The following is a 26,169-nucleotide window of genomic DNA, read 5'->3' on the forward strand; positions in this document are numbered from 1 at the left end:
GAACCACGATTGTTACTACTTAACTATAGTTAAGATAACTCTAACCCGCACTCCTGAAAAGATTGAAACTAAATCGGTTGTGTTGAATCAGAAATTAAATCAGTAGAAAAGACAATTTGCCAACTGTATAGCATCAGAGTCAACAACGCCTATTCAGATTACACTAACCACGGTTATTACTACTTAAACTACGATTAAGATAACTCTAATCTTAACTCTTGATAGGATTAGAACTAATAATAATGACTTCACGTTGGATTCCCATTGTCAAAAACTCAAGTGGGAAATAGGGACACATCCGTCAATCTGAAAATGTAAAGGGTATAAAATTTCAAAGTCTATGACTCCCTAGAACCCGGAGTACGTCAGCCATGACCTTTTTCCCACGTGTCAATGTTCGATAAGGCAAGTACAAGATTATTTGATACTGACATTTCCCTAAAATGGTAAAACCGCTACCCGGTTTTGGAAATACCACCTACTTTTCATTACCTGAGAAAAACCAGAGTGGTTTTCTCACTTTCTCTCTCTAAGAAAAACAACTGTTAAACTTTCCTTAATGAAGCAGGTGTTATCAAAAGGGATAGGTAATAATAAAAGAAAGTCACTAGAAAAAGGTCTAAACAAATGTAGAAAGGAGAGTCGGCTATCTTGAAGAACAAGAAAGGAGGAGAAGAAGAAGAAGCAGCATACTAACTTAATAGGTTAATCTCTCTCTCTCTCAAAATCTTTCATTTTCTGTTTCTTGATAATTAATTACTCATTTTGGGTTTAATTCTTGTGTTTTTAGATTAATGTTCTTATAAGATCTTTTTTGGTTTTATAGGGTTTGGGATTTTCTTTTACAAACTAGCAATCTTGATTTGATCCTAAATATCTAGATAGAGAGAGAGGGAGAGAGAGAAGAGTGAGAAAAACCCTAGAATTTGAAGATGGGTAGAGGTAAGATTGTGATAAGAAGGATTGATAACTCATCAAGTAGACAGGTTACTTTCTCGAAACGAAGAAACGGGTTGTTAAAGAAGGCGAAAGAGTTGGCGATCCTTTGTGATGCTGAAGTTGGTTTAATGATCTTCTCTAGCACTGGAAAGCTCTACGATTTCGCCAGTACCAGATCCGATGGAACTCCGTGAGATCTCTCTCCCTCTCTCTACATAATATAGTACTTGTTACATTTAGCTTCTATAATCTTGAAGATCATATTTTGATAGGTGAAGCATTGGTTGTTTGAACCATCATATTTTTTCCTAAATATATCGGAAAAATGCTTAATTAGAAGCAAAAAAAAAAAAAATCGAATTTATACATATATTTGCAGCATTAGTGCTTGATATAACAAATTTATCTTACAGATATTATTGAAAAGAAGAAGAGAAAGATGTTTTCTTTTTTGTTCGGTACGACGGAAGGTTTATGTTTAGCTTGATTATTATATGCTAGCATCATATCATGGAACTTGGGGGACTTTATGTTCTTGTCAATGAAATGCAGTAGAAGTGTTATACTGGATATAGGTTTTCTCTAAAACAAAAAGAACATGCATAAATTGCATGGAACTTGGGGGAATTTATGTTCTTTTAACCTAGTTATGCTTCTTTTCTAGTATGTAACTATTTATGCTGGACTAGGGTTACAATTTCAGGGTGAGTTCCCCATTAGTTTGTGTTAGAAAGGTTGTGAGTCTTAGACACTCAATTGCAACTAAAGTCGAATATCGAATAACACGAAGATGAATAACTTTGTAGATAGATTTACACTTAAAGATGAATTACTTACAACTTCTTCTCTCTAAATAAGGAGATAACAATTATGAACAACCTCTCTCTTATTCTAGGAGATATACTATCAACTCTCTCTTTACCAAAGGAAAGACAAGTATTTAGAAGAAACTAAACTCTCTTTCTAATACTAACTCACTTTCTCTTCACTTGGCTTGCTTATGAGATGGAATGGGTGGGATGAGAATGGGATGATTTCAAATTGAAATTCTCCATCTCCTTTTATAGTGTTGGAGGAGAAATATGGTGTGGACACCTCAACAAATGAGGTGTCTCACCAACTCATGGTGTCTACTTGATAAATTGCCACCTCAAAAGATAAGAGACTTATCACCAAGGTGAGATGTCTCATTTAGAATAGTTTGTTCATGTTGCTTGACACCTCACATGGTAGTTGACACCAAGAGCTTGGTTGATGCCACCTCAAGCTTGTTAATGCCACCACAAGCTTGTTGATGCCACCTCAAACTTCAAACAAAGTATCTTTACATTCCTAACAGTTTGTGCATAAGATGATCTTAGGCACAACTGAGGAGTAGTTACTGCTATTCTTAATGGTTTAAGCAGCAAGATTGCTTGATGACATCTATGTTAAGTCATGATTATTAAGAAATTAAAGGTTAAAAGAGACTCAATAAAATGTAAGAAGATGCTAGCTAGCTATTACAAAATAAGTAAGGCATCTCAATGAAGAATAAAATCCAACAACCAAGTACTTTTATAACCCTAACTCAAATATAAAAATGTAACTAGATATATCATTAGATAAAGATTAATGAAAATGATCAAGAGACACACTCGACTTCCATCTAGAGCAAAACAATGTCTGAAAGTCCTTTGAATCAAAAACAACATTTATACAAGACCATCAGAGATGGCGTTCTAAAGAAAACCCCCATGTCAAAACTAATAAGATGCGGAAAATCATGTTGTATTATTCTCTTTTTAGGGTTTTGTGTATATACAAATAAATTATCAAAATAAAATGATCTTATCTTGATCCATACCTAAATATAATATTGTTAAATATTCACAATACCCCCTCATGTTGGAGCATGAAGGTCGTGAATGCCCAACTTGCTAAGAAGGAAAATGTACTATCGAGTCCCAATGCGTTAGCGAAATCGTTGGATGGAACAAAAGATGTAACAATAGTACCAACAAGTAGTTCATCACGAACTGTATGACAATCAACTTCAATGTGTTTTCTCCTTTCGTGGAAACCGAATTTCGAGATAAATGGAGAGCCGCTAGGCTATCACACTAAAGAGATATAGGTTGTGGGTGTGACACCTCGAAGTCTGATAAAATGTCCTTTAACTACTTCAATTCACAGTGGTTATGGCCATGGACTGATATTCCGCTTTAGCAGAAGAACGAGACACCGGGTGTTGTTTCTTCGTCTTCCACGAAATTGGTGAATCACCAAGGAAAACCATCCAACAAGTAACAAACCTTCGGGTGAGTGGACAACTACCCTAATCCGCGTCACACCATCTATGTAACTGCAAGCCACACATGCTCTACAGATGGATATCCTGACCTGGGGTACCCTTGAGATAACGAACGACCCTTAATATCGCCTCCCAATGATCTACTTGAGGCTATTTCGTAAACTGAGATAATGCGTGAACACTATATGATAAATCAAATCAAGTAAAACACAGATAAATCAACTGACCCACCAACCGAAGATAAGGTTCTGGATCATCAAGCTCTCAACTGGTAGATACGACATGGCGATGATTTTGTTCCAACGAGACAGCAGCTGGTCGAGCTCCTAGCAGTCCGACTTCAGAAATGATGTCAATCGTATATTTACGTTGACAATACAAATCCATCTGAACCACGAGCAACTTCTACATGAAAAAAATATTTAAGAGTATCTAAATCTTTCATGTGAAAGCAGTTACTGAGATAATCTTTGAATTTATGAATCTCGTTGGAGTGAAAGCCTGAGATAGTTAGATTATAAACATATCCTAGATCGTTAAGAAAAACTGAACTACATCTTGGAGTAAATAAGGAATAGTTTGAATATGATTAACAGAATTCGCATTTCTTCAAAGTAGTGGAGAGTTTAGCAAACCAGCATCGTGGTGCTTGTTTCAGCCCGTAAAGAAACTTCTTGAGTTTACAGACTTTCGCGCCACTCTCCACCTGAAACCTAAGTGATATCTTCATATATACCTCTTCTGTGAGATCACCATGGAGAATGCATTCTGTACATCCATTGATGTACTTCCCAGTTCCTTGTAGCTGCAACAACAAGAAACCCTCAAGGTAACCAATTTAGCCACACTAACGAATGTTTTCTTGTAGTCAATCCCTTCAATTTGGTGATTCCCAAGAATCACTAGCTTGGCTTTCAATCGCTCAATTGTACCGTTTGAGTTATATTTCACCTTGTAGGCCCACTTACACCCTAGAGATTTCTTCCCCTTAGGCAAACTTTTATTTCTGATGTCTCATTGGAAACCAAAACATCAGTTTCATGACGCATGGAATCCTGCCACCTGCTTTCTTTGAGAACCTTAGAATAATGCGTAAGTTCTCGTTCCACCATCGTAGCTGAAGGATGTCGTGGTACGAGTGAAATAGAGGCAGGTGGACTCTATTTCCAGGTTGCACTAGTTACATAATCACGAAGTCTAACTGAAGGCTTTCTTCGGTGTTTAACCCTGCCTAATTCTTCTTCATTATCTCTTATACTCAAATCGGTTGACCTGAATCTTGGACTACTTGGCTCAATTAAATACGCCTCTGTTGTTGCCCCTTAACGCTGCAACTAAGATCTCTTCTAAATCAACACCAACAGGTTCAACTGTCGATGCTTCACTTGCTTATAGAATAGGTGTGTCAGTAAAAGGAAAAATTCCTTCAGAAACATCACATCTATGGATACAACGAAGTCCTTCCTCAAATTATATAAACATCACCTCTTTTTTCATACGGTTGTCCAATAAAAACACACCGTCTACTTCTATTAGCAAATTTATCTCCTATGCTCACATGTGCATAACACGGACCCTATAAAAACACACTATATAATATACTATAAGGTGCTTTCCCGTTCAATACTAAAGATGGGGTTTGATTTATCAAATATCTTACTGTTATTATGCATTGCCCCCAAATATCAATCGGAAGCAATTCTTGAAACCTAAGAGCTCTAGACACATTTAAAATATGTTGATGTTTCCTCTCGACTCTCCCATTTTGTTGAGGTATTTCAACACATGATGTCTAGAATACAATTCTTTCATCTAAAAAATATTGATGTAGGCATGTAAATTCTGTTCTATTATCACTACAAAATATTTTCACACATTTCTCAAATTATCGTTCAACTATTTAGAAAAACATTTTCAATTTTGCGGTGCTTCTTTCTTATCGACAAGTAAGTAAATCCAAACAACGCGAGATAAATCATCTATTATTGTTAAGAAATATGACGCACCACAACTTGAGGTTATCTTATAAGGACCCCACAAATCACAATGAACTAGTTCAAAAATACTAAAAGTTATTTACACTCATAAAAAATTTAAATTTATCTCTACTTTGTTTTGCTCTTTGACAAGCATCACAATTCTGCTACAAATTATTATTACTACTACTACCTTGTTAAAAGACAAGTTGAGGAACTAACTTTGTCACTTAAAGCGCGAATAACCCAATCCCGTGTGCCAAACATTAATACGTGTCATTTATTTATCTTCAAAGCTTGTGCTTACTGTGGTATGCCCTAGAAATATTAAAGTCCATCACGTCTTTCACCTGCACCAATCAGCATCTTCGAACTGAGGTCCTATATAACACACAACTTTGCAGTGAGTCCAACAAAATAATCATAGTCGTCGGTTAACTGTGAGACAGACATTAAAGTGCAATTCAAAAATGGCACATATAAGACATTTTCCATGACGAAGTTTTCCATTAAGAGTGATAGTTCATTCTTTCTAGGCCATAGTCAAACTTGTCCCTCAATTCCACAGCACAAGAGTTGCTTTCTCTCACATCATAGGGATCACCAAAGGTTTCTGTCATGTGGTTAGAAACACTTACGCATATAATCCAAGACACTGAGATCTTCTCTGTCGTAGCAAGTTTTGCTCCGTCTAACATCCCAAGAAGTTGTTGGCACTGTTCGACGAAAAACCCTGGTGGTATTACTGAATCGTTTACTTAAGTCATTGTTTTATGTTCGGTAGAGACAGTCTGAACAACGTTAGCACGATGTACACCTCGATAACTTCGACCCTCTTCGGTACTCGATTCACTTATTCCTCATTCGTTTCCTTCGCCATTATTGCGACGTCGATTACCCCACTATTCTGGATATCCATTGTAGGCGAAATAATTCTTCAATTCATGTCCATTCATCTTGCAATATGAACACACCAAGCTAGATTTCTCGCGTCCATCTGACCATATTTCGATAGCAAAGGCCATGATATCCCCCTGTTCTTCTTTTCTTTGAGAAATCATTTTGACTTGCTTTTTCTTGAATCAAAGTTCAGTACACATTGTTCATATTAGGAAGCGGGTCTTGAGCTAAGATGTTAGATCTGTCTATGCCATACACATTTTCGTCTAACCCCATAAGAAACCAATGTACTTTGCTTCCTTTTGTTTCTTCTCCAAAATTGACCTCATAGCACAGGTACACGTTCCACACTTACACGTCGACATATGTTCATAACTTTTTAGTTCATCCCATATTTTCTTGAGTCGACCATAGTAGTCTATAATAGTTATACCTCTTTGCGTGCAATCAACAAGTTCAAAGATTGTATATCGCAGTGTCGGTTCAATAGTATAACCAAGAAACCAACAATGAATTAATCGTCCACCAATATTTATGGTCACCTAATTTCTTGTCTGGTTCCACTATCGTTCTGTCAATGAAACCAAACTCCTTTCGAGCTTTCAGGGTAGTTCTGAATGATCAAGCCCATTTATCATAATTATCCCCTTCAAGTTGAACTTTAGGGATCAACAAACTTGGATTATCAAGAGAAGTGATATCATATGGTAATATCGTCTTCCTCATATCACCGATAGGGTTATACTCACCTCCGATCATGCTTGAATCTTCAACCGGTTATGGCTTTGATACCATAAAAAGTTGCAAAATCAAGTTGTCTTATTCTCCTTTTAGGGTTCTGTACATATACAAATAAACTACCGAACGTAAAAAGTATCTTATCTTGATCCAGAATAACAAGAAAATATACAAGTGTAACTATTTTCATAAAATCTAATATTGTCGTGCTTAAATACAATATTGCCAAATATTCTTAATAAAAACAAAAGTAACACTATTAATAAATGAAAATCATGGTGATATTTTGATCTTACGGTGCAAAGTTTAAGGAACATGTGAAGAAACAAAATTGAGAAGAATCGAGAGAAAACTTTGTTATAGATGAACAACATATCCGAGTTTAAAACTAACATGTTGGAGAAAACAAAATAACTAGAGAGTGAGAGGTTTACACTACCCCTTAGCGCTAAATAGACCTATTGTCCTTTCGAAAGAAAATATATGAAATCATTTGAGAAGTCAAAGAAGTTTACCATCGTCTTCTCTATTGGTGTGAAGAAAAGCTTTTCCTCTTAAGCTACCTTTTGAGGTGAGATAGGTTCAGTACCCCATGGGGAAAGTAAGGGCAAGATAGTTTTCTAGGTCTGATGTGTGAGATTGGGGTGGTCAATTCATAAGTATGAGGGAAAACCTTACCTCTTGAGCTAGCTTGTGGGGTGATATAGGCCCACGATATAATTGGGGATAGTGAGACCCATGTACCACATCCACAAATAGTATCAGAGTTTTTGTGTACCAAAATTTTCCAGGTCCACTTTTCTAAGGGGAAATAGTCTTTTAGGTCTTATGTTTGAGGGAAAGATTGATGTTATACCCACGTTGGATGGAGGAGGGGGCGGTGGTCAATTTATAAATGTGAGGGAAATCTCATTGCTTGAGTTAGCTTCTCGGATGAGATATGATGAACCAAGACCACTTTAGGTCAAGTGAGACCCATAAACCACACACGTTGTCTTCTTCAAATGAGACGAGATAACCCTAAAACCAGAAAAGGAATTTGGATTATGGCACTTAGAGGAGGTACATGATTCTTGCGCATGTATAGAAGTGCAATTAATACTCCTTAACACTTGCTACAAAAATCATTTAAAGTTTGAAACTTAAGACTGTTGATGTCAAAAAATGGTCTTCTGTTATATCAGCATTAAACAGGGAGTTGATGCATGACAACCTCCGTTAAGTCGAATGTTCTGTTAAGTCAGGTTAGATTATATCGATCGTTTCTGCCTCCAGTTCTTGTTTTCTGTTTCTTTGCTCCTGCTCCTTGCACCTGTTCCTAGCTCCTTGCTCCTGCTCCTTGCTCCTTGTTCCTGTTCCTTGCTCCTGCCTACTGTTCTTGTTCGTCTGTTCCCAAAGGGGAAAAAACCTGCAAAGGGTTCAAAAATCGCTCCGACGCTCAAGACAGTCAGGGTGTTCTTTGCAGTAAAAGAATGAACGTTGATCGATCCATTTGGGGGCCAGTTGTGAAAACTCAGAGTTTCTTGTGATCTTCTAGTATTTAGAGATTGTGTCCTTTAAAGGACGATTTAGGGGCCTTTTATAGGTTTAAGAGGCGGTGGTGATTGCCGTGGAGGGAAGTTTTCTTCTGTGTTTATCTCGGATTCAGGATAGATGGAAGTTCCTAAGTTCAAGGATCTTTCGTAGATATCTTGCCGATGTGACAGATCTTTGGGGAGAAGTTTCTTCCTTGGGACGCGTGAAGTCCAAACTTGCTTAAGCACTTAGAAACATGTAGCCGACTGAGATCTCTGTGGAGATTCTGGGATTAAGTCGGTATATTGCTGGTGCGCTTTGCCTTCCCAATTCTGGGCGTAAGGCATCGACGGAACCTACGTGGACCCCCCTCATTCCTTTAGAAACCCAGGGCTGATCCGTTCATGCCAAGGACGTTACAGGGCTGGTTTCCTCTAGCCGACCTCCCAGTTAGGGGAGTATGTGACGGGTCGTCAAGGGTTTAGCTGTCCTGCTACCTTAAGTCGGGTCGACCCAATGGACTTCAGGTATGATCTTGACTCTTCAGACGTTAGTCAATGTTTGGACATTTTTATGCATCATCAAAGACCTCTAGGAATATTTATTTCAAGCCTAACTAATCTAAGGCTAATTAAAAAACAAAAAAATTCATAGTTACCTCTAATGGATTTTATATTGTGGTTATTCAAAGTCAATGTAGATGATGAACTCGTATGTAAGTGAGACACAGAGTCATACCCTTTAAGTATTCCTAAAAGTAAACTAATATTTTATGTTAGTAGCGAAGAGAAATTTTATTCATCCCTCAGTTGGTCCCTCTTCCAGCCCTCCACTTGATGTGGCGTCATATCGCCACATCGGGCGAAGGGTTAGAGGAAGGAACAAATGAAGGGATGAATAGATTTTTTGTAGTAGCGAATTCGTATCATGACAAACTTCCCTTTAGATGATGAACTTGCAAGTAGGTGAATGATAAACTTTTAGGACTATCCACTTCTGTCGATTTTAGGGAGGGTAAAGAAATGATTGAATTTGGTTCCTAATAGTAGGAACAAATCTAATAATTTGGGTGGGGCAAGGGGAGCTGGGCCACCTACTAGCCGTTACGATTAGTTAAACCATGAAGATATTTTGATCAAACACCGCCTAATTCTGGGGCCACTTGACTTCGTACAAACGTGCAGGGTCGTGGATGGGTCTGTGCGGGCAGGGCGCCCGCACTGGGCCCCCCACCACAAGAAGCCCATTTTCTATAACATGCCGAAGTTTATATTACTAATGATAGCTACAAAAACATAATTTGTCTGTCAGCTCGGATGGTCAGCGTCTTATGCTTCCATAAAAGTCAGGCAGCTTCGAGTTACCCGACTTGCAAATCAATTTTAATTTTTTTTGTTTTGTAAATTGAGAGGATAATAGTTAAATAGACATTTGTTTCTGCTCTATTACACTTTTTTCTAACTATTTGTTATTTTGAGTGGATTTTTTGAAAAAATTCTAACAATGTGCAAAATACATCATATTCAAAAAATTGCTTAGACTCTTATCATACATTGTAAAGATAAATTATTTTCTTTCAATCATTTTAAGTTATTCATACTCGCTAGCTAAAGGTCTTTGTTCTACCCTTGGTCATGTTTGATAAGTAGGAAACTGAAATTTTAAAATAAAATTTTAAAATGGAAAAATTAGTCTGAATGTTTTTTTTCAAAATACAATTGAATTCATCTATAGTATGTACTGACAGATTATCTTCAATTTTGTTCAATTTTCGCTGGTAATTTTTTAATGTACGAAAGGTTTATAAAAAAAATTCGCACAGGGCCCCAAAATTCTCAACTACGCCTTGCAAACGTGTGGTACCAGCCACATGTTTGTCGTAAACGTAAGGCGGGTCACTTGTTCTTGTGACACGACCCCGTGCATTAGTCATGCACGAATAATCCCTTAGCCAAGTCTGTGGTAAGCTAGTCTCGTCCCATGACCCATGATAAGTTCAAACAAAGCGTGGAAAAGACCCTCCATATTAACATGACCACTAAAGTAGCTGTATCAAGACGTTTCGAGGCTGATAAGGCCTTATTGTGAATCACTACACAAACTATTTTGTCCACTCACAATATCTAATTATTGGCACCTCAAACCCCACAGGTTCACATTAGAGCATCTCCAATGCAAGACTCAACAAAAACTCTTACAATTCTATGTGTTAAGTGTGAAAAATGAATCTCTAAATGTTCTCTTTCCTATTTGGTCATTTAGAGATACTTTATTGTAAAACCTTCTCCAATGCAACACTCAAGAGAAACTCTAAAAATCTATATTTTGGTTTAAAAGTAATTGATTCACTTATGTGGCACTTAGAGATCCTCAAGAGGACACTATGTTGAGGTTTGCATTGGAGATGTATTTTAAAAGAAAACCCCTAAAAAATCCTATGTGGCACTCTAAGATTTAGAGTTTGAGTGTTGCATTGGAGATGCTCTTAGTTTGACAGTAGCTAGCGGATCTATTTGTTGGGTCAATATGAATAAGTATTCAATTTGTACATGGTTTATGGTTAGATGCAATAAACTAGATTGCAGATGGAGGCTCTATTGTGAACATGCTTCATCTGTTGTTTTCCTGATATTATGAAAAACCAAAAATCTGGTCTTCATGTTTTGATAATAACAGAAATACACTTTAGAGTGTCTTTCTAAAATAAATTCAGATATAACTTTATGTCTAAAAATTATTGTTGTATTTGAAACAGATTAAACAGAAAACTAACATAATTTAAAACAGAGATTAATTAGAAGGTTAGAGAGAGAAAGCCAAGTCGAGTTGTCTCTTTCCTTAAGACAGTGAATACCCTGGTATTGGTACTAAAATCAGTAAGATGTTTGTCTTCCAGAATACGACGGCTATACCTTTGAGGCTGACGACTAAGAGTACTTCGTTTTTTTGAAAGCGTGCGAACTTCGAACGAGCAGTAAGAACGACAGATGAAATTGACTTCTTAAAACTCTAAATGCTCATGTAACTTTGAATGCTAAAATTTTCGTGTTTTGTATTGTTTGATTGTTGGTTTTCGGGTGCCATCTTGACCGTCAGATCTCAAGGGATCTATCAAGATCTCGCGCCTTGAACGTCCACCGTTAGATCATCGACGGATCTATCTTAAGGGCGCCAAACATCCTGACCGTCGGATCAAAATTAATAATCGTATAATCAAAGGCTCAAATCACTCCTCGCGACGATGCGTACGTGCAAAGTGCAGGCGCCTCCAATGCGCCCCATTCGCCCACGCTGCGCGTGCACCTTTCCATTTCAACGAACATACCATAAATATATTGAAGAGTCTATATAAGGAAATAAAACTTCTCCAAGTGGTACTAACTCAAAATCCCGGTTTAGAGTTAATGTTACTCATACCAAACTAATTAGGTAATAACTCATTCATACGAAATCGGATTTGGACAAAATTTGGATCTAAATTCAAGAGCTCGATGAGACAAACTCAACGAGACGTCTTGCTCGAGATTATGATGAATATAGGTCCCTCAAATTCAGGAAAAACTGGTCCAGCTGCTTTTGAGCTAGATACCGGTTCGAACACCATCCACATTAATAGCCGTAAGATAGATCAGTTTCTACAAAAATATTTCGAAGTAGAAGTGTTTTTGTGAATGAACGCGTGTACCATAAATTTGGAAGTCGACTACATTTTCATATCTCTTTCTTCAAATTGATGTCATTTTTAGATTCATAACTCGCGTCTCTAGATCCTGGTGCTGTGACTTTAAATTTAAATAAAAAGAAAGAAAGCTAAAAGAGTTGCTATTTTCTACCAGCATGAGATCTATAATTGAGCGATACAACAAAGCAAAAGAAGAATTTCATCAACCAGTGACTCCAACTTCAGAAGTAAAGGTATTATTTTCGTACTTTTTCTCACTTTCCTACTAAACAAAAAATTTCTAGCTAGTGAAAAGTTAAATATCATGTGCACGACTTTTTTTTTGAAGAGGGTAATATGGATTTTATTAATTGCTAAAGTTACAACTACAAAGAGAACATAAATGAAAATAAAAGAAAAATTGCATACAAATTAGTGTGTCCCAACTAAACACCAAGTCCAAAAAATGTGGTGAATTCCTTCCATTCTTGATTTGTACTCTAATAAAAATTAAGAGATTTGATCGAGATTATAAGATTTTCAACCGAATATATTTTTCTTCAAATATCCTTGTGTTTCTTTCTTCCCATAAGCTATCAAGCGTCTTTGGGAAGGTATTAAGGTCCTAAAAACGATTTACCGAGGTTGTGAGCTAGATGAAAGACAGAGTAAGAGAATTCCAAGTATGACCATAGGAGAAAAAGAAAAAGCAAATGGTCCAGAGTTTCTCCTTCCTGTGTTAAAGAGTACGCCTATTTAGGAAGATGAAGCATCTTCGCCTAAGGATATCAAAAAAATAGGAAAAGCTTGGAGATACAAAGCCTATAAAAGTAAATATATCTTCGGAGGAATGATGTCTCTCCAAATATCATTGCTAGGAAATTCTCTCTGGATGTTAGCTTTGTTCTTTACGGAGATACAATCTAAATGTTGGTGATAAAAATAGGAGACTGAAAACTCACCATTTTTCTTGGGTTCGATTCTCTGGTAAGAGTAGATGTAAAATCTACTAAAGAGTTTGTGAAGGAGCTCTACTGCCTCCACTGCTTTTGGTTCGTGACATCTTGAAAGATTTAAATCCCAATTATGAGAAGAGAAGTTACTGGACTTCACTTGTTGGACAAAAGCATCATTTGTCTTTATAAATTTCAAAATACTTTTGCATTCTTCTTTAAGTAGAATTGACCCCACCCAAGCATCCCGGCAAAAGAAGGCTTTTTAGCCTTTATTGATAGCAACTCAAGAGCCCTTTTAACTTTCTTGGAGATGGTTTGGATTTGTTTCCATGAACTACCTACTTTATGCACACTAATATCTTTGGAACACCACCATTACCATTGTATCTCTCTAATCTTATTAGTCCAAGCGCATCCAACTCATTTCCATACCTCCAAATCCATTTGGTCAGAAGAGATAAGGTAGCTTCCTTTAATTTACGATAACATTATGAAGTTGCGAAGCTATTTTCGCAAGAATGTACAGAGTAGTCTTTTCCAAAGAACAATGTAAAGAATGGTCTTTTGCATGGTCATCCAGGGTTAGAAGTGACTCATATATTGGTACAGTTTTACATCAATAAATATAAAATTGGAAGGGTTGAAATTTCTTTTTAGAAATACTAATAACTTCATCAAAGTCATATCTATTTTCTACTCTTGGTTTATGGTTGTAACCCATTTTTCCATGGAACTAATATAATGTGATGTTCGTGTTAGTTCTGGCAAAGGGAAGCAGCAACTTTGAGGCAACAACTACAATGCTTGCAAGAAAACCATAGGTATGAATAATCTTAATTCAACTCCGAGATTATTTTCTCTTTGTTTTATATATAATTGCAATGATTTGATCAGGACGTATCCATGTATTCTCTGAATTGAAAAGAGAGGCAGTGAACCGACCAGATTAGGGTTCTTAATGAGCTATCTATATAACAAATGGCATAGGTTTTTTTTTGCCATGTCATAACTTGCATCTATAAATCTCGGATGTTCATTTTATATATATGAATTTTAACCGTTAGTGTTTAAAAAATGGAGATTTCAAAGTCAAAATAACTACCCACTTTCTATAACTTCTCACATTATTTCTCCCTCTCTCTTAAAAAACACGACCCAATATAACCTCCAATATTTATTTTTTTACAAATTACAATTTATTACTTTTGATATATATTCTTGTTGTTTGAATATCGGTAAATAACCAAAGTATTTGACATAACTGCGTAAGATGCATCTAGAAATTTCCGTGCCCTACGGGCACGGGTTATACCCTAGTATAAACTAAAACCCTAGAGATATCTTTGTTACTTGTCCTTCATTCATAGTGGAAACTATCGCAACATTGTTTGTTGTGGAGTTTGTCTAATAAACCTAACCACGTAAATGTCTTGTCTTCTCTGTGATTGTTTACTTTCTTTAATGCTTTTCTTGGTTGTTGTTATTCGTCATAACGGTCTCTTTACTTTAAAAGGTTGCATCTGTAACATGGAGCTTTAAGTATGAACTACGAAGGAAATTGCTCCGTTAAGCGAGATGGAGTCTCCATTAACAGTGTGAAGAAAGTTGTTAATGAAATGAATTCAAGTTTTGAAGAGATAAAACATCAAATAAAAAGATAATATTATGAATGTTAGTGATGTACGTTTCTGGGACACAAAAAAAAGTTACCAAAAAGCCTCCTTGGCAGTAGAAAAAGCCGTGCACACGAGCACATGTTGGCACAAACCACATCATTTACTCAACCGATCAGAAACTCCATCGAACTACTTGTAACTTAACTTTAACCAACCATCCTACAACCAGTAAGAACAATCAACCACAAGTTGATTGTTAGTACAATTATGTTTTGGACTGCATTTGTGAATGATGGCATAGCACCATAGTAGATGCTCCACTTAAGCATATTCAAACACATTTTCTCACTGGCAGAATGCCAATTGGGCTTGTCTCTATAAATTACTTTCCCTTATAACTACGGCTTATATATTAACTGTTGCCTAAGCTACAAACATTATGCTAGTTTATATGAAGTTAGAAACCGAGTATTTAGTAGAAATGTATAAAGAACATAGTAAGTAAGAAAATAGTCGTTACTTAGAGTCTCCAAAGTCCAGACACCAAAAGAGCACATAAAGTAGAGGAACCGTCGAAATACTGTCCTATCATATTAAGTAAGACAATAGTCGTTAATTCGTAAGTGAACACTAGAGGCAAGATCAACCAACATATGCGCATTTGAAGTTTTAGGAAATATGTGGTGGTCTTAATAATAATTTCATTGTCAACTGTAGGCAATTGATGGGAGAGGAGCTTTCAGGTTTGGATGTCAAAGACTTACAAAATCTAGAAAATCAATTGGAAATGAGTTTACGTGGAATCCGCATGAAGAAGGTAGTCTGGAACGCTCTCTGTTCACTTACCCATCTAGTGATTAGTCTTCCAGATTTTTTCTGTACGATCTATATAACTTAGTTTTGACATTTGCAGGACCAAGTTTTAACTGATAAAATGGAAGAACTGAAACGCAAGGTCTTCCTAACACAATGCTTCACATTATTTAGTCTAAATTGAATGTTCTACTTCCAAGTCGCTAATTCCCGTCACTTCACTGCAGGGGAACATCATACATCAAGAAAATATGGAATTGCGCACCAAGGTAAACCTCTTTCATTAACAAAAAGTTTACGTGGAATCCGCATGAAGGTCTCCTGTCTCTCATTTCTTCAAGAATTTAGACACCTACATTGTTATTACGAAGAAAAAGTAACTAAGTAAAACAGTAAAGAAAGTAAACAATCACATAACACGAAAGGTTTACGTGGTTCGGTTTATTAGGCGTACTCCCTGACGAACAAAGACACCATGATTTCGACTATGAATAAAGAACAAGTTACAAAGATATTAAGATTTCAGTTTATAAGCTCACTGAAAACCCTAATCCCACTGCCTCACCTCTTCTTTTTCTAGCTCAGAAAATACGTGTACACCCCTTACATAGAAAACCCGCCCTAATAAGACTAGGGCAAGCACATACTGAACGGGTGGGGTTAAAAACTTCGTCGCAGATCGCAAACCAGGTTGTATATCGACACATAATAAAGACATTTTGAACACAGATATTCAATTATATATTTACATCTCCATATTAATGTATATTTGTGCCTTTTAGTCCAACCTATGAATGTTATTTTATTTCACTTTTAAAAAAAAAAAATAGAAAAAAGAGAACTTGGGAATAATGTTTCCTTCAGGTTTATGGAACAAGAGAAGCCAGTGGAACAAGCCGAAGTTCGGGTCTTCCAAATGGTTTTAGCATCGAAGATGACTCACATGCTGCTGTCCGTCTTCGGCTAAGCCCGCCCGAACAACCAAATGAGGAAACACCAACAAGAGCTACAAAGCTAGGGTAAATTCTACTTTCTCTTACTCAAGTTCAAACAAAAGGAAAATTATCACTCACTCTTACTGACTCAAAAATTTTTTATTCAAACAGCAGATTACAATTGCAATAGAGATGCAATTCTACCAACTCTCAGACATAAGTCAGTTGGTTGGTCAATACAACGATTCTACAGGTTCAAGATATATAACGTTTTCCACATTATATGCGACCTAATTAGCAAAATGATTTCAGATAAAGAAACCAACTTTAGATTTCATATTGCATTCTCAGTGTGAACTTTCTATGTAAAAGTTATATATGAATAAAAGCTCACAATCCTTATCTAGTGCATTTCAGATGTTTGGATTTTATCATTCTTTCTCAAACAGACAATGGACAGAAATTAGTGGACGTTTATTTGGATTCTTTTAAGGGGTATAAATCCATGTCTCCAACATTTGTTTGGATTCTTATTCATATAAAAAAGTGAAGCGGATCGTTTCTGGGTTGGGACATGTAAAATAAATGTTGTAAATGCCCGCTTAGATACTAAAATTCCACTATTGACCATATACGGATATGTTTCGACTTTATTCTTTTATATAAGTTAGACACTTCAAAAGTTCCGTCTTTTTACGTTTAGGGGAACTAAAAAGTATAAAGGGTCAAGAAAGATCGAGATCTAACAACCAATAGAAAGTCCAAGATATAAGAGATATTTGTTTCATATATTCAGGATTTATTAACTTGCTCTAATACCATGTTGAATTTACAACTATGTGATAATCCTACAGATATTTAACGTGGTTCAATCGGGGATCTTTCTCCACAGACCCCGATATGCATCCACAGGAAAACCATAAGCGGACTAGATTTTGTTAATAATCCCCACAAAACCTTAGAACCCCCGTCCTAAATAAATAAAATACTATCTTTCTTACTCGTACTCTCCCGGTATCTGGTTGACCACTAATTTGCAGGAGATATAAGCACCAAAGTCTGGTCATATATCAATCTCCATGAAAAAAGAGACCTTGGCACCAGAAACTGATGTTATTCATAATCAAGCACTTGGTAAATTAGTTTGGCGACTCAAATATTATTTGTTTTTGAATATGACTCAAAGCTTAACCTAACACATTAGGGGCTAAATTACTCAAACTCATAATGCCAATCTAACAAACGCACTCTTGGGTTGAAAATCTACCCGCAAACAATTAAATAATATTGCTCCTTTGACAATTTGGGAGGTACATAGTGGCACCTTAATCAACCGACCCCTATACATAATCATAGTACTCCACCCTTGCGGACTTTCCCAACTCATTCATAATAACAAATGGAATGATCAAATGCTTTACAATACGTTTGGACCGCAATACCTATAATCTCATTAAATCTATTAAATTGAGTTCAGAGGGTCAAGATACAATGCAATCGTCTTTAACTAATTAAGGCAACATATGATCAATGAACCAAATACCACAAACAATAATGACGTTGATTGGAACTTTATATGGCACAATTCCACAAATTTCACTTTTCCTTCGGAAATGCTGGACAAAAGCACTTTCCATGCGTCAATGTATAGGTAAACATATAGGTATCAATACGGATGTCCATCTTGGCTTTGTATACAAACTATGGAACATGTTCTCTTACATTGCTCCTTAACTAAAAACATTTAGTTTTATTTCAATAACATTTCGTTTTATTTCAATATTATTTTCACAAATATTTTATCTCTAGTAGCCTGGATCAATCCAGGGAAAGAGCATACAATACAGAACAAGGACAAAACTATCACCCACTACGCCACAAATATTATGGTTTATTTAGAAAGCTCGGTGTGATCGATGCTTTCAATCCACTATACTCTCTCCTCGACAAGTTATTGATCAAATACTAGCATTTCGAACAATCACAATTACCCACACTACTACCAAATTACTAGTAAAAACTGTAAATGGTCACCCCCATTTTATCCTTTTGTCGAACTGAACACAGATGCATCTTTCAAAAGCAAAAAACAGAATATTGGTATGGGTATAATTATCCATCATCAATGCTAACTTCATCGCAGCTAAAATAGTCAACATCAGAGCACATACCAGTGAAGAAAGTGAAGCAAAAGCTATTTTATCGGGGATCAAATGGGCATCATGAAAGAACTGTAAGTTTAGCTGCATTGAAAGTGATGACCTAAATATCATTAATTACTCAAATAACATGAAGACAACTACACAATCGTAAACGACCCCTCACATCAAGCAAATACAACAACTTAGAAAGAAATTCAACATCATTCGTTTCTTTTACATTCTAAGAGTTGGAAATATACAAAGAGCTGGAAACATACAAGCAGACGCACTAGCAAAATGGGCAAGGACACAGTCGCAGGACACTATCTAGAATCATGTTCCGTCTTTTATTTCCCATATGTACTGTAATCGCATGTTACTTTATTCATATTATGATGCTCTTTCAACAGGAAAAAATCATGGAGGGGTGTATTTGTGCACATACTATCGTAAATAACTTGTCCTCTTACATTCCCCCGTCGCCGCTTGGGGTTAGAGTTTAATTTACCCATATTGTTACAGATATCTGTTTGAACGTGCTATATCGTTTTGATTGTAGAGTCTTCCGACGGGTCACATTCGCTTATGTATTTCTTCACCAAGATCCTTCTCCAGAGTCGATGAGCTTTCTTTTGCGATCCCAATCCCCAACTCCAATAGGCAAGGAGAAAGAACTTAATACTCCTTAAATTCTTGAGCCCCGAAACCCCAGTACTAGCCTACACAAACCCCCAAGCTCCACCACGGTGACGTCTTTAAACTTAACACACCCCACTATGTTATAAGTTACTGTAGTACCCTGATTTCTTTTAGGGTGCCATTAGAAAAAAAAAATACATTGGGTTCAAATAACATATACCCAGATTTCCTATTTTGCCCTTGCCCTTTTTAATTAATAGTAACCCTAACCCTCCCTATTTCTTTTTCTCCCACCGTAAGAGCAAGTTGAAGAAGGGATTCTAGAGTGAGAAAGTGAGGTTCTAGAGAGAGAAAGTGAAGAAGGAAAAGGAGGAGCTTGGAAGGGATTTGCTAAAGGGTTTAATTTCTTCTTCTTTGTGCTCCATTATCAAGTAGGTTTCTTCTTTCCTAGGGTTTATATAGCCCTCTTTAATTTTTAACCTAGTTTTGGATAGTAGTACTATAATAGCTTTGAACCATTGTTGTTTACTAGGTTATCATCAACTTAGAACTAATTAGTGATACCATAGATATATATTATGATTAGAAACTAATTACAACCATAACATAGTAACCCTAGATCATTATAGTTATATTAATGGAGTATACAGATACCCGGACAGCAACCTAGGTTATTTAGGTTATATAAATATGGTATATATATATACACCCGGACAGCAGCCTAGATACTAAGAATTGTTTGTGTTTATGTTATTTATGTTGATAATTGATTGTATGAGATGATGTGTATGATATTGGAGCATAAGTGCTATCAATAGTTGTGTGTGATATATTGCTTTAGGTTGTTAACCTAGAAAGCATAGGCTAGTCGGAACCAAGAATGGTTGGCTCGACATGTGGGTCGATTGCAAACACTAGTTACCATTACGATATTGGATAACTTGGTGGACCATGATCTTGAGTTTTGTTAATGGAATGAACTAAGACTGGTTGGCTCGACATGTGGATCGATTGCAAACACGGGTTTGTCAATGTGATATTGGACAACCCAGTGGACCAGGGGTTTGAGTTCAAATATGGATTGACGATTGTAATCCATAAGTAATCGGTGGTTGGCTCGCTTCCTGCTCATATGTGCTCGTGTTGCACAGATCCCCTTTTTGGGAGGTATCCATAATGTATGAAGAGGTCTAAGTCGATGCAAACACAAGATCATTCTTGTGGACCACATACTTCTAGTTTGAGAAGTAATTACCAACTAGAGGTTGGCTCGCCTCCTGCTCATATGTAAAGTGCTCGTGTTGCACTGTGCTCGTGTTGCACGGATCCCCTCCTTGGGTGGTATCCTTTGTTTATTGAGGGGTTTAAGTCGATGCAAACACGAATGGTAAGTGACGCTATCTCGTGGACCTCAAAATTGGTTATGCCCCTCCAAAAGGGAAGTTGTATTGTATGAATCTCTTCAACCGTGTAATAGGTTGACTTCAATTGTGTTGGTACGAAAGGTGTAACACAATGGACTGTTATTCTTGTTCTGTTGTTCGATACTTGGTTTTGTGTTGAATTGGTCTATTTAGACCTTAGGTAATTAGAAATCTACTAGCTGGGTTCTGACCCAGCCTACTATTTTTCAGGTGATAGAGATCGGGGAGCGCCACCAGTTTGATCTCAGTTCGTCAGCTCGGAGTTTCTTTCTTAGTGTTCGCTTTCGAGATTAGGTAGTTATTTGGAGTTTCGCCTCTTAGACAGTTATTTATTTCATTCGATATTGTTCGACCTACGTGTCGATGATTTAGTAACATTGTTTGAGTTAAGAAAGTTTTAATGGATTTCTTTTAGATGATTTATTGATTCTTATGAGCTTCACATTTGATATTATTTGTCTCTTTTGATGGATATATCGACTATGTTTACTGTTCTGCGGAGAAATGCTTTGAGTTTAGGTTTTCATGGCGGCCGACGTGGGAATCTAGATTTGGGGCGTTACAGTTACACAGATTCTGGAGTTCATTAAACTGGTCAATGTAACACGAATCTATAGTAATTTTATGTTATGGGCACGTGAAGACACCTTTTCGAATCTAGCAGGCATTTCAGTAATCATTTCAACCAGAAATATTATGTGTGTTTGATCTTGATGTATAAAGTAGTTAATCTAAGACAAAATAACTGCATACATATCATTTTCTTAAATAAAGGTATTAATATAGTTTACATATAATCCTCTCTCTGCATTGAAGTTTATCAACCTCATTGTCATGCACCTTTCACATGTCAATGTCACATTATATAGCAAATGAAGTCAACCACTAAAAAATGTGACCAAAATATGTGAAGTCTATAATTAAATCAAACGATCTTTCTTGCTCTTTTGGATGCTCAAGTTAAATGAAGTTACTATGAACATGTTAATGCAAGTTAAACTTAGAAAAAACAACACAGGCATCTTGATTAAAACTAGCTCATGTAACTTTAATCAACATACCTTTCATCTTCTTCAGATACAGGGCTACAGGCAGATTCATTGTTTCCGAAATGTCTTTTTAGCACATTTGAATCTTCTGATCCTGGTTCTTCCATTGAACGTTTAAGTTCGAAACAAAACTTGGTTCACTAATATTAACCTTCTCTTCATCATCCATTTCCTTTTTAGGGGCAATTTTTGAAAAGTTTTTCCTTCATTTCATCAGTGTCCTCTGATTTCAAATGTGCACCCATTATTCAAATCACATTAACATCATAATCCCCACAGAAGTTTCCAAATTTAGAGTTATAACTGATCTAAACTATGCAACTAATCACACAGACATATATCGAAGAAGCATCCTCTTTAAATGAAAGATGAAAAAAACCCACCTTCACAAACCCTAAATTACATAATAACTTGAGTTTGATGTCTTTCTCAATTTCATACTATTAAGGACAGATTCAATTCTATTCTGTTAGTTATTTTCACAATAAATTGAACAACAACAGATTCAATAAGGGTTTACCTCTTCGTTTTTTTTTCTTCTAAGTTATGCTTAACTTCAAGCAAGAAGTTAATTGTAAGAGAGAGATCTGATGAAAATATTGGAGTACGATTGGGGTTTGAAGTGATACTTGGTTCGACAAGTACGTTCATTGTTAAGCGAAACAGTATGATTTCGATCTTGTTATGTACAACCAATAAGCCTATTATATATGGTTTTAGTTGGGAGTATAATAAGAGGACCTTGTTTTCTTCTGTGTTTAAAGGTTTATCAATTCCATTAAAGTTCTAGCTCTTCTTGCCAACAGTCAAAAGAAAGAAATGTTCTTATAGAAAAAAGAAGTTTAAGACAACAAGAAATCACCATGGAACTTCACTTGCTATTTGCTAACTCAAAAAAGACGACCAACACAACTAGCCTACAAACTTCCCCAAGCACCACCATTGCGACATCTTTAAACTTAACACACCCCACAATTTTATAAGATAGACACACATTTTGGAGTTCATTTAACTAATCAATGTAACACGAATCTTTAATAATTTTAATTTATGGGCACATGAAGACACTTTTTCCAAGCTAGCAGGCATTTTAGTAAGCATGTCGATCTGAGATATTGTATTTGTTTGATCTTGATGTATAAAGTAATTGATCTAAGACAAAAGAACTGTATACATTTCATTTTTCTTAAGTAAAGGTACTAATGTAGTCTATGTATAATCGTCTCTCTGCTTTGAAGTTTATCGAACTCATGTAACTTGATCGAAACTAGCATTCACGTAACTTTAATCAACATACCTTTCATCTTCTTCAGATACAGGCAGATTCATTGTTTCAGAGATGTCTTTTAGATTCCCAAAGGTTAAAGCCTAATTTGCTGCTAACTACCATCAGGTGGGACTTTACTGAAGAACTTGGTTATAGTTGATTGTTTAGGTCCACTTTGTTCTAATGTTGATCTTGGTCTTACCTTCTTCTTCTTCGACTTACTTTCATCTTTGCCAGACCCCCTTTTCTTTGGAGAAACAATTTTCTTATTCGAACTACTTACATTAGTTGTCTTCTTGGTTTCTTGATTCCAAGTTATGATTTGATTAGAACTCGACCGGCTAGAAACCATCTCATCGTAAGGAATTGAAGCAGGAGTGGGAGCTTTAGTAGACAAATTCCTCCTGAAAGAAATTACTTGCTCATGATATTCTGTTTCGCGTTCATAGAAATCAGATACCGCTTCAACTATATTTCCATTTGACCTAGTTAACAAATCTATTAACACATCATCTTGGGTAATCCAAATCGGCAAACAATCACGAAGTTCTTGTACCATTGCTACTGAAAATTCTTCACTTTTTTGCACATTTAATGGTTCTGAACCTTGTTCTTCTTTCATTGAACATTTTGAGTTGGGAACAAGATTACTAACCTTCTCTTCATCATCCAATTCCTTTTTAGGGGAAATTTTGAAAGGTTTTTCCTTCATTTCATCAGTGTCCTCTGATTTCATATGTGCACCCATTATTCAATTCACACTAAAATCATAATCCCCTTAGATGTTTCAAATTTAGGGCAATAACTGATCTAAACTTTGCATCCTGTTTAAATGAAAGATGAAAAGAATCCCATCTTCAAAAAACCCTTAATTACATAAAAACTTGACTCCTTTACAATCTACATCATAGAAGAAATTATACTTCTCTGAACTTGAAAAAGTCATTTCTTTCTCAATTTTATACCATTAAGAACAAATTTAATTCATTCTGTTTGTTAATTTCACAATAAACTGAAAAAGAACAGATTCATTAAGGGTTTACCTCTTCGTTTTTCTTTTCTAAGTCAAACTTAACTTCAAGCAACAAGTTAATCGCAGATTATGAAACAAAGTTCTTGGGAGATATTAATTGTAGAGAGAGATCTGATGGAAAAAATTGGAGTAGGATTAGGGTTTGAAGTGGCGCTTTCAATGAACGGTGTTAAGGGGAATGATATGGACGCCCTTCTTTTGCAGACACCGTCGGCCCTGACCCATAGTCTAGGGTCCCTTTGATACGTGGGAAAATCAAATGGGGAAATCCGTTTTCGTAAGAAAGCGGATTTTCCATCAGAAAAAAAGGTTGCGGAAAAAGTGTCTATAAATTTTCCCATCAAAATGTTAAGAAAACGGTTTTCCCACGATCACAATAAACACGCTCTCTCTCCTCCCCTCCCGCAGTCATCTCCTCTCGCACTCATCTCTCTCATTTTTTTGATGTCTTTCTCTCTCAGTTTCTGGTCTTCCTCTCTCAATCTCTGATTCCAGCCACCATCCATGAACGGTTCAAGAAGTAATTGGTTTTAGCTCCGACTTTCTTCTCCACATTCACCCAACTTCGTTTCTCTCTCTAACTTCCATTCCTATATGCTCTTGATAAAAATCAATAATCTTAATTGCTCTTCAAGGGTTTTCCTTCAGATGATTGTAAATTAAAATCCTACAATCTAACCGACAATTACTATCAATATTACCATCATTTTTGTGTTTCAATCATCTTGCACTTTTGACTAATACAAATATATTCCAAATCAAACCAACTTCAGATAAACTAAATAAACCATAGATCCAATACGTGTTCTTTCTCTTGCTTTCAATTATTTATAAGTACCTGTAATTAATGTAAATCTTTGATAACAAGTAGCTTGTTGCCAAATCAAATCATCTGATATCTCTCCCTCCCGATCTGGCATTCTGCTATCTCTCCCTATTTGCTCTCTCTTTACGATTTGCTATCTCTCTACTGATTAGGGCCTTGAAGGTTTATGAGAAGATATGAAGGCAAAAATTATAAATGTAGCATCTAAAAGCCCAATTAATATATCATTTCCTATAGGCACCCTAATCTTCCCATGTTCCTGTCAAACACTGAAAACTCTAATTCACATATGAAAATGTTGTTTTTCTTTCCCCTCAAAAAAGATTGAATTTCTTACCGAAGGTTTTCCCACGTATCAAACGGACCCTTAGTTTTTTGGTCTTGGGAGAGGAAAAAAAAAGGCCACGTCTTTGAGGAATAAAGAAAAATCTCTAGGGCATAAAGACTTGGTCAATCAAAATTGACTCAGAGGACATATTCATTTTTTAGCCCAAAAATTTAGTTGATTGAGCTTTGTCCCGTAATCTTCATCTTCACCACAACCCTACCACCACAACTTCGGCCCACCATAGCCATTTCCGATCTTTACTGCCACCATTTTGTTTCTTTCTTCTTCTTCACTCTTTCTATCCTTCTCTTTCTCACTCTAATACCCAACATATTAGATCTGAGATTTGGTGGGATGACGAAGACAAAAGGAGGCATCCCTTAGTCTTCTTCAATAGATTGAAGAAACACAAAAACAAAAAAGATACAACCTTCTTCATCTGTTATGAATCAGGCGGGGAAGACGACAAAATTTTCCTTTGGGACTTTGTTCAGGGATCTTCTATGGTAGGTTTGGTGTTTTACTTCCTAGGGTTTTTGTTTAGTTCTTTAATTGATCTCTTTATTTAGTTATCTTTTGCTTAGATTCGTTTGTGTACTTAGAGATAGAAAAAAATTAAAGAGCTTCATAACAAAAGATTCTGAAAAAAAACCCTTGGAATGAGCATTTCTTGTTCTTGAGATTTGATTAAGATCTGAAATCAGTGTGTTTAGTACATAATTTAGGAAATCCAGGAAGACATAATTCATGGTGACTTAAAGTGTTCTTCCCTTGTCCTAAATTTGATGATATTATACCAGTATAAACAAGTTAGTTTTTTGTATTCAAATTGATGCTCGCATTTATTTGTAGAAATATTAGAATGTGTTAAATTTTCTTGATAAAATTGAGCTATGAAAGATCCATAATTTCTCAAATTTAGGTAGAAGCTCAAGAGGCCATGATCTAAGATCTTTCAGACCTTTGTTATGCAAGTGGCCATTTTTAAAGCCAAAGACGAATGCTTTAAGAAGTCCTTCATCGACCTTCAGTATGAGCATCTTCTAGGCTTCATCATCCCATGAGATCTCAGATCGGCTAGGTTTTAGAGAAAGGAAGAAAGGGAAAGGGAGAGAAAGAG

At 36.1% G+C, this 26,169-nt stretch overlaps 2 protein-coding genes across 5 annotated transcripts; one reads left to right on the forward strand and one right to left on the reverse strand.

Annotated features, from left to right (window-relative positions):
• The first annotated feature begins 576 nt into the window (after positions 1-576).
• On the forward strand, positions 577-16,844 carry LOC147530921 (MADS-box transcription factor 23-like). Of its 2 annotated transcripts, none has more exons than XM_086648962.1 (9): positions 577-704; positions 827-1,129; positions 12,198-12,276; positions 13,738-13,799; positions 15,312-15,411; positions 15,508-15,549; positions 15,635-15,676; positions 16,272-16,426; positions 16,514-16,844. In XM_086648962.1, the coding sequence occupies exons 2-9, from the start codon at positions 933-935 to the stop codon at positions 16,530-16,532; spliced, it is 696 nt and encodes a 231-aa protein (XP_086505088.1). In that variant the 5' UTR covers positions 577-704; positions 827-932; the 3' UTR covers positions 16,533-16,844. The 2 variants fall into 2 exon arrangements, with proteins under 2 accessions (XP_086505088.1, XP_086505089.1); XM_086648963.1 differs by having other exon boundaries at positions 613-704; positions 16,517-16,844.
• Positions 16,845-18,590: 1,746 nt separating this feature from the next.
• On the reverse strand, positions 18,591-24,066 carry LOC147530922 (DNA ligase). 3 transcript variants are annotated; one of them, XR_015227867.1, is made up of 4 exons: positions 22,893-24,066; positions 21,747-21,818; positions 21,116-21,614; positions 18,591-19,272 (listed from the first exon to the last, which is right to left on the reverse strand). XR_015227867.1 is itself a non-coding variant. In XM_086648964.1 (1 exon), exon 1 carries the CDS (start codon positions 23,608-23,610, stop codon positions 22,975-22,977), a length of 636 nt encoding a protein of 211 aa, XP_086505090.1. In that variant the 5' UTR covers positions 23,611-24,041; the 3' UTR covers positions 22,749-22,974. The 3 variants fall into 3 exon arrangements, 1 of the variants encoding a protein (XP_086505090.1); XR_015227866.1 differs by lacking the exons at positions 18,591-19,272; positions 21,116-21,614 and having other exon boundaries at positions 21,696-21,818; positions 22,893-24,041; XM_086648964.1 differs by lacking the exons at positions 18,591-19,272; positions 21,116-21,614; positions 21,747-21,818 and having other exon boundaries at positions 22,749-24,041.
• Positions 24,067-26,169: the final 2,103 nt, after the last annotated feature.

The sequence above is a fragment of the Eschscholzia californica genome, unplaced genomic scaffold (assembly GCF_041429995.1).
Source record: "Eschscholzia californica isolate CP2 unplaced genomic scaffold, dmEscCali1.0.p SCAF_6, whole genome shotgun sequence".
Classification (NCBI taxonomy): domain Eukaryota; kingdom Viridiplantae; phylum Streptophyta; class Magnoliopsida; order Ranunculales; family Papaveraceae; genus Eschscholzia; species Eschscholzia californica.